Genomic DNA, 9,657 nt, shown 5'->3' on the forward strand with positions numbered 1-9,657 from the left:
GAAAGTGCAGAACGCACTGGGAGGTTCTAGCCAAGACTATCGTAGACACTAAAATAAAAGTCAGCCTCGATTAAATACATCTATGATAGTCTTGATACAAGGCTAGCCACGCATATTAATTGATAATTGATTGAACATTTTTACTGTGCCGGGGCCCCCGGGGTAGCGTTGGGGACCACCATGGGGACCACCATGGGAACCACTGTCCACGGTGCTGAAACAGTGACGTAGTGCTGGGCCGCACATCACGCCTCCTCTCCTCCTGCCATCTTTGTGCTGCTAACTTGCTAAATCAGGGGGGAGTCTGTGTGTGTGTCTGTGTGTCTGGAGAGAGACTGCAGGGCAGCGAGGAGGCAGATCGAGGGACCTGAACCTTCTCTCTGGAGAACCGGGGGAGCTCTTCTTCAACAGGAACCTCCAGGCTGCACAATGTCCGATTTTGACAGCAACCCGTTTGCGGATCCAGACTTCAGCAACCCTTTCCAGGTTAGCCAGCCCGGCTAACACTAGCCTGTTAGCCCCAGTCAGATATGATTATAGGCCAGCCTCTTCCTCTCCATCAGAAATCCCGTTAGCTGACTTCTAGCTCGTATACAGTAGCTCCGTTTCGCCTCCTCTCTAGGTAGCAAGACGAGCTAATAATCATCACACACAGCTGTTTGGGAGGTGGTGATGATGATGATGATGATCACACACACACATTGTTTGGATGCTCTGTGTAAAGATGAGATGATTATTATGCGACTCTCTGCTGGGTTGTTGTTGATTTGATTTAACGCTCTGCCAGCTCAGAACAAAGGGCACATGACAGTAAAACATTAGTTGTAGTGGCGTTATAATAACAACTACACAGTAAGTACACAGTGTACCCTGAGTTGTCAGAATTACAGTCACACACAACATGTTCTAAAATAACAACTCTATATTTTCTGCAACCACTCTCAAACGCTTAATATCTCTGTCCTGTTGTCTATGACAGTGGTTCTCAAACTTTTAAGATTTCATGGACCCTACTTGGAACCACATGGTCGATGAACACATCACTGCTGTTTGTGTATGCTGCTGTATCCTGAGTACACAGAACATCATTGAATTAATTGAGGCTTCCTTTTGTATTAAAGTGGCCCTTCCTGCTATTCAGACCACCCTGCATTATTAGTGGTCATTCTCAGTTCCCTCTGCTTCACATTCATACTTAAGTTTTACTGGCCACAACACCAGACTGTAAGCATTATTACACCTGATAAGTGTTACTTATTAAGTGATATATAAGTGAACTTTGCGCCCCATCTCTGTCCCTCCTTCCTGCCATCACCACAAATGATAAAACCCTATAAGTGCACTGACTGACTGATGAGCCTGTTGTTAGAGCAACAAGACAATAAATGATAATAATGTGGCTGCAGTCATTCACCCTTTCACATCCTATGTGGTTCTGTGACTTTTAGGATCCTTCAGTGACGCAGGTGACCCAAACTGCTCCCCCTGGTGGCCTGGAGGAGTATAATCCCTTCACAGATGCCAGAACGGTCAGTTTAACCAGCATTATTAATGTGTGGTTATGTCCGCGTCTGTATGTGGTTTAGACACATCAGGTTTAGTGTCTTCACCTCTGATTAAATGACTTAATTTGATCCTTTTCCATTTCCCTTTGTAATATAATGTGTGTGTGTGTGTGTGTGTGTGTGTGTGTGTGTGTGTGTGTGTGTGTGTGTGTGTGTGTGTGTGTGTGTGTGTGTGTGTGTGTGTGTGTGTGTGTGTGTGTGTGTGTGTGTGTGTGTGTGTGTGTGTGTGTGCGCGTGTGTGTGTGTGTTTGTAGGCACCCCCTGGAAATGCCCCCAAAGCAACTCCTGCCCCTTCCCAGAACACACAGCCCGCCATCATGAAGCCTACAGAAGAGCCTCCAGCCTATTCGCAGCAACAGACTCAGGTACCCCCCCCTCCTACACACAAACACGAAGACAGAAGACACACACTGACTTAATTGTTGTACACTATCCCCACACTAAAACCTTTTACTTGTGGCTCTTGCCTTTCATATATACGGCCCAACAGTGGCGCTGTCAGGTAGTGTTTCATCTCATCTTGCCACTAAGTCCCTTCTTATTGTATTCTCTAGAACAGTGTGATTCCACCAAGTGCTGCTTCCTCTCCTCTACTTCACCCACAAACTATTAGAGTGTAGAGTGTAGAGAGAAAGTATGCTTACTTTACCTGCTCATTAAAAGAGACGTTTAAGTCGGTGTGTGTGTGTGTGTGTGTGTGTTTGTGTTCGGAACCCTAAAATTAAAAACCTTTGACCTAACTTATTTGAGTTGGGCGGGGGCGGTGCACCCGTTCCGTACCTTGTTGCATCTCACAGTGCCCCATCACCGGCGCCGCTGGCTAATATGTATAGGATAGTTCGTTTTTTGGACACAAAATAGTATGGGTTACTCATACCAACGGACGGTAATTAGCTTATGTACCGTTAACGTCCTGTTTTCAGCGATAAGCACAGTTGTCAGCCCCAGCAAATGGGGGGAGTTAAAAAACACCTTTGAAGTCACAACACGCAAAAACAAAAATGTTGTGTATGGATGTTTAAATGTTTTTGTTAGCTGTTGCATTTCCTGTTGGTTCAGTTTTGCTTGACAAGCTAGCTGAACCTCTGGCACAAGCGTTCATACCTCCGAACACGTGCCCCTCTGCATAAGCAAATGTCCTGGCATGGGTATCACTTAATGTGAATAACTCATACCACTTTCATGTCAAAATACCCAATCGATCACTTTAACCTATGGTGAAATGTGACAAGTATCTCTGTATACATCAGGATCAGGCACGTGCTCAAGCTGAGTTGCTGAGACGGCAGGAGGAGCTGGAGAAGAAAGCGGCCGAGCTCGATCGCCGGGAGAAAGAGTTACAAGCTGGAGGTATAGGTAAGGATGGGACTACCGGTTTTACTACTAACCGCAGTTTAAAACGTCACAATTTATTAATCGTAGAGGCTCTGTATAATAGTAAAAATAAATTAATTAATAAATAAAAATAAACTGTTGAGCCCTGCAGTCAGAGGTCCTGCAGACTACACAGATATAGCTTTTATTTACTTCGAAAGAGATATACTTTTTCTTTTATTTATTATTTTGTATGTATTATTTGGCTCCTGCATTATTTGGCTACTGTATTATTTGGGTTTTGAAAGGCAGCAGCTGTTAAAAAAGCCAACAAAGAGATTTTAATGGCGAAAATATAGTAAAATCTCTAATTTGCAAATGCTCATTTTATACATCCACAGTTTTGTGGAATAAATGTACATGTAATAAACGTGATTCACGTCCCACCCCTAGCTCCAGGAGGTAGTTATCATCTGACACACTTAATTCACTTAAGCCTAATTTATAGTCCCTAGTATGACAGTTTCACTTGCCAAAAATAACTGTATCTATAAGCTAAAAACATTCCTATACACATAGATTTATTTTCTGATAATCTAGACACTATACACACACTAACGTTTTTGTTCCCATAGGGCGCAAGAACAACTGGCCTCCATTGCCAGAGAAGTTCCCTGTTGGACCATGTTTCTACCACGACATTGCTGTGGATATCCCAGTAGAGTTTCAGAAGACTGTCAAGATCATGTACAATCTCTGGATGTGTGAGTGGATCATGATAGCCACAGCACCACATGACTTCTTTCTGAGGAATTACACACGTGACCTGCTCTAACAAAATCAGTTGACAGTTGCTGAAGCTCATTTGAAGAAAAAAAAGAAGAATTTGTTGCTTTTAAAACTCATGAATATTGTTTCCATATTTGGGTGAGAAATATTTTAACCCTGGTGTCCCTATTCTGGACATGTCATGACAGGCAAACATTCTACGAAAATAGCAGATCTACAAGCTCACAATGCGATGCTATTTTCAGCTTGTAAATTAAGCTTGTAAATATAGGTTGATGCAGTTGATGGTAACATCAAACATTTCAGAATGTAGTAAGTTATTGAATTTGTCAACAGCACTCACACATGCTTTGGTGGGGGTTTTCTTTCAAGGTCTTTCCCTTGCAGAGAGGACTTGTTGACAGGATCTGTCTGCATTATTGATTCGCATGAGGAAAAAATGGAGAGTATGTCATTTACAGTAAATGAAAATTGTGAATGACTTAGGAGTACCCAATACTTCCCCTTTCCTGTAGCACACAGACTTCAAAATGTGTTTTCAGTTTTGTGATGATTTTGGTTGAGCAGGACAGGTCACACAACTGTCATCCACAGCAAAATCATAGAAGCAAACAGATTGACTGTGTTCAGTGTGTGTGTTACATGTGAGTTGTGTTTTACTCCAGTTCATACGGGGACACTGTTCGTGAACATGTTTGGCTGCCTGGCCTGGTTCTGCGTAGATGCGTCCCGTGGTGTAGACTTTGGCCTGGCCATGCTGTGGTTCATGCTGTTCACCCCCTGTTCTTTTGTCTGCTGGTACAGACCGCTCTATGGGGCCTTCAGGTAAATCTATATCAGTTTTAGAAATGAACATGCCCTCTGGGCAGAAATGCCACTGAAATGTTTAATAATGAATCACAAATCTATCTTATTTACTAATATTTGACATAGTTGCTACAGTTGAGTCACTCAGTAACCCTCTCATGAACTTATTGTACCCACGTTCATTTTCTGTCACAGTTTTGCTGATCAGCTTCATCTTTCTATCTTTTCTACAGGAGTGACAGTTCCTTCCGCTTCTTCGTCTTCTTTTTCATCTACATCTGTCAGTTTGGGGTTCACGTGCTACAGTCTATTGGTATCGCCGGTTGGGGGACCTGGTGAGTACTGTGTGTGTGTGTGTGTGTGTGTGTGTGTGTGTGTGTGTTTGTGTACATATATGCACATATATGCATACTGTATGCAAGTGTTTGCTTAACAATGACATGACTGTTCTCTGTTACCAGCGGTTGGATTGCAGCTCTTACTGGATTGAACACCAGTATCCCTGTAGGCATCATAATGTTGCTCATCGCTGCTCTGTTCACTGCACTGTCCGTAGGCTCACTCATCATGTTTAAAAAGGTAACACACCTACAAACTTTCTATAATTCCAACCTTTGTTTTATAAAAATACCCTGTTTTTGCATCAGCTATCCTGTCCATAAAGACTCCATATTTAAGTCACAGTACTGTAAAAAAAAAATAAAAAAAATGGGATAGAAAAGTGTGCTCCCTTGCCAGGCCAGGTTGCCTACCCAGGGCCTGCAAGATTTGGAAATCAGTCATAGCCAATGGAATATGGAAAGACTGACTTATACCTTGGTCACACGACTCCAGAGATAATGTGTACCGATTTGTTTTGCACAAAATGTAGGAGTAGTAGCAAAAAGTGTGTTTTGAAGAAACCGCAAAATGGCGGAAAATCTAGTCTGGCACAGATGGCGAGTTGCGTCATGAACCAGCATTTTTTTATTTGATATGCCAAAATGTGAAGTGGGCCTACTGGGACTGTGCGTGTTTCACTCCAATCGGTCCAACAGTGCCGGATATTTGCTGCTCAGGAGGAGCAAAAACACCAGTCTCCCGCCTGACAGAGACAATTAATATGGTGACGGAAAGGCAATTTACCGGTTCACTAGCCAGTTAGTCAGCAATCTAATTAACTAAAGTTAACAAATTCCTAAATATAAGTCACATATGAGCAAAACTTTGCATTAAAAATGCCCTATATCTTGCTAATAGTAATCAAATGGTGTATGTGTTATGTTATTTGATGCTATAGAGACTACAATGGTAAACTGTTTTCATGTAAAAGTCATTGCTATTATATACACAGTAAATTCAGCAGTTTTCATTTATCCATTTGTAACTGCGACAGTGTGCAAATGTAACGAATGGACCCATAAATTAATATTGAGGATTTTACTGTCTAGGTAATACAAAGAGGTTAATGCTGTGAAGAAAGCCTGTTGTAGTACTTAACTCAGAACATAACCCATATCATGTTTCCCCTGTTCTCCTTGTCTAGGTGCATGCGTTGTACCGTACGACTGGTGCTAGTTTTGAGAAGGCTCAGCAGGAGTTTGCCACTGGAGTCATGTCAAACAAAACCGTCCAGACTGCAGCTGCCAATGCTGCAGCAAATGCCGCAACCAACGCAGCCCGTGGCACCTTCAAAGCCACTCCTTAAATAAACACACACACAGACACACACATGCACGCCAACACATACACACAATCCAAAGTTGGAGATGTACAACTCTGGTTCTGCAGGCTCTCTGATGAAATTGTTTCATCTATTTCACTGTAGATTTGTGAGTGTCACCTTGCAGAGATTTCATAGGCACTGAAAAGAAAAGTGGGAATAGAATTTATGAAGCACCAGTCAGTGACCAGAGTTGTCCACCTTCACTTAAGAACAATTTACCAATGAACGTCACATCCTCCACCCTGTCTGCTGTCCAGTCAGGTCACTGTGTCTGCTCATCGGTTCCACTCAAGGTGGAACCGATCCTGTTTGTTTGTGTGCATTGCGCACTCCATGTGTGCACGCACATTCATTTTCACTCACTTTTAGATCAGTATTTTGCTTCGCCCCTTTGCCCGTCTGTCCCTTAACCATATGGACCCTAGCATCCCTATTCTGGACATGTCATAATAAGCGAACATTTGGTGAAAATAGCCGATCTAGTTGTAATCTCCATTGTGGGCTTGTAGATCGGCTATTTTCACTATTTGACGTACTGTACAACGAAGAACATAGGGTTTAAGTTGTTGCAGTAAATGTAATGGAGTTTAGTTGAAGGGGCTAACTAGTGGTTCAGGATGTTTAGCTTTCACGGTGGGGTGTCTATCAGGACACAGAGACTTTATGGTCTTTAATCACACGTCTTGCCGTAACCACCCTTTTGTACAGTAAGCGTATATGAGGCAGAGGTTAAATAGGCACTAGGCGGAACTTACGTATATTACAGTACTCCTCTCTGTCATGGCGACAACCTCCAATTTTATGCCTGTCTGAAACAAAAAGTTGAGTCATGTGAAGTGATAATCTGGTAATGGTGTTTTGCACATAACCCTGTTGTTTTGCTCACACTGAAAGTACAGTGTATGTTTAAAAGGGTGAGCCTTGCGTATGAATGTGTTTCACTGAGAAACAAGCAGAACTTCCTTTTTCTAATCCAGTGTTGTTTCATATTGTGCCCAAAGGTAAAACTCATCAACTCCCATATCAGTGCTTCTATTCTGAGACTCTTGATAAGATCGCCTCTCCAAACCCCACCAACCCATAATTTCCTACTCTGAGTTGTCCACATTGAATGATTAGGTTGGCTGGGTTGGTATCTGTGGCTTCCTAAAACGTGACGGCATCAGCATGATAATGACATGCATGTATAGCTTCCTGATGGTAGAAATGTCCTCAGCAAAGTTATTCTACCGGCAATTTGGAGCAATGACTGTACTGATTGGCTACAGAGGTAGCTCGGTTTTGGGTAAAGTCTGCCTACTTTATTGTCCCCTTGGTTTTTATGTAAAGTGAGGTCAGAGGGTGTTGCATGTCCCCCGACTGATTGGATGATGGCTGAATCTTTTTGTGATGACACACTGAGCACCCAGCTTGATAGGTCAATGCTTTTCCCCCCACAAACTTATAATATAGAGGATCACTTGGCCCTTCACTTCGCCCGGGACACTTAATTGATTGTAACTTTAAGGAGGCCCCATACTATTATGTACTGCATTAATCCCAAACCGCTACATGGCTTTCCCACTGTTTCTGTAGCTCTTCATTCATCTATCAGATGAAAAAAAGAACTAAAGCTACTATGAATCTAGTGGCCTCTCTGCTTTGACCTCCTTCTGTCATTTCCTGCTGAGGAGAGGACATATTGTAATCTATAAAAGAGAGGAATGCTAAATAGGCCCACAGAGGGGGAGTTGGAGATCATATCCTATGCCTTTCCCCATAGAGAAGGATCTAGAATACGGTAAAGCCCGGAATTGGTTTTGGAGATTCATTTGTATACATGAAAATAGTATAAATGTTGTATATGTTCACTATACATAGATTAACACTTAAAGACACCTCAGCATTTCAACACTGACAAACTGATCCTGCTGAATTCTGTCTGTCACTATGTAGATGACTGGACATTTTAATCCCCTTGACTGTCAACATGAACGATGTGCTTGTAGGGTAGCATAGAGGGTTGGACAGGACACACATTTGGTAACATCTAAGTTATCTAACGTATTAAGTACTGCTGATATACAGTGTTAAGCTGTATAGACTAGTACTGCTGTGACTGTAGTCAAGAGACGGACACGAGGATAGCCTTTGTATCCTGCTTTAGCTGGTTCTGAGGGTACCTTACGTTGTTGTGGTGAGTGTTTGACGTTTTGAGAGACTGGTGACTGGTACTACTGTTAGTATTAACCTTGTGGAAAGACTGGATTCTAGTGACTGGAAATGCCCATGTGTGGGTTTTAATGAATTGGATGATCAAACTGTCAAAAAGTGAATAGGCCTAATTTTTTTGTCAGTATTTTTATCGTCTTGGAAGATTATTTTTGTATTTTGTTTTGTGTTGAACATGTTACAGAAAGCAACATGTGTTATTTTATTTATGGTGTAATTTAATCCATTTGTATTTTGCTTTTACATTGTATTATTTGTGTGATATTGTATTGTAACAATATCATCCTAGCATTGATTAGCTAGTATTCTATGACTTCGCAACTTGACCCTGGGTGAAGTGTGGACATGTGAATGAATGTGCATGTATTTGGATGATCTATTTCAAAGCCATTCACTACCCTCAAGTGTTATCACTATGTCCTAAAAAGCTGTGAGAAATCTACCAAATGTCCATATAGATTTGTTTTTAAATCTTGTATTCCCCTAAACACAGCTTCATGATGTGTTCCCTCATCACATGTGCTGGTTCATCTCATTAAGGGCAGTTTTCCTTTGCTATCAATGTTCCCGTTTTTTCATTCTCAGTGGTTTAAACCAGTATTTGGTCAATTGTTAAGATGAGGCAACGAATGAGTGTCGATGTGGCTAGCTGGTCTTCGGTACAGGATGACTTTGTGTGTGGAGCGCTCCGACACAAAATGCTGTTTTATTAGTCTGTGGTCATGTTATTTTCCATGTGAAATTGAGAAGAAACAGATCTGAAAGGGACACTTGTATATTTTGTAAAGTTGAAAAATTGTTCCTCATCATCAACCTTATGTAAAAATGAAGAAAAAATGCACTCTTGTCTCGCCTTTGTCGCATGTGAAATAGTTTGAGTTTTGTATATTTATGGTATTAACATTAAATAAAAAATTGAAAGAAATGTGTACTTATCATTCTCACAAAACCACCCATTCTGTATGGCTTCATTACTTTTGTGTGCTGAGATCTCAGGAGAGTTTACTGTGCACGGATTAAACTCTGGCCTAGATTGAAACGTCATTTCATTTCTAACCTCCCATGGAAAGAAATGTGCGGTTCTTAGGATTTGGCATAATCCACGCACCCATAAAGCAACCATCCACAAGTCACTGTACCACCCACCAGCCACCACTAGGTGTCAGGATCTGCTTAAGGGGTTAGTTTTGCATTTACTATCAAAAATGTTATTGACCCCATCCAAAAGTCATACTGTACATTTATCACACTTAACATACATTTACT

General features: G+C 41.7%; 1 protein-coding gene across 2 annotated transcripts; it reads left to right on the forward strand.

Annotated features, from left to right (window-relative positions):
• Nucleotides 1-293: 293 nt before the first annotated feature.
• Nucleotides 294-9,247, forward strand: LOC311043552 (secretory carrier-associated membrane protein 1-like). Of its 2 annotated transcripts, none has more exons than XM_084054848.1 (9): nt 294-486; nt 1,449-1,529; nt 1,820-1,930; nt 2,816-2,921; nt 3,515-3,643; nt 4,334-4,493; nt 4,709-4,810; nt 4,937-5,054; nt 6,001-9,247. In XM_084054848.1, the coding sequence occupies exons 1-9, from the start codon at nt 430-432 to the stop codon at nt 6,160-6,162; spliced, it is 1,026 nt and encodes a 341-aa protein (XP_083910974.1). In that variant the 5' UTR covers nt 294-429; the 3' UTR covers nt 6,163-9,247. The 2 variants fall into 2 exon arrangements, with proteins under 2 accessions (XP_083910974.1, XP_083910975.1); XM_084054849.1 differs by lacking the exon at nt 294-486 and adding an exon at nt 576-666.
• Nucleotides 9,248-9,657: the final 410 nt, after the last annotated feature.

Source organism: Gymnoscopelus microlampas (genome assembly GCF_963454915.1).
Source record: "Gymnoscopelus microlampas genome assembly, chromosome: 4".
NCBI classification, from domain to species: Eukaryota; Metazoa; Chordata; class Actinopteri; order Myctophiformes; family Myctophidae; genus Gymnoscopelus; species Gymnoscopelus microlampas.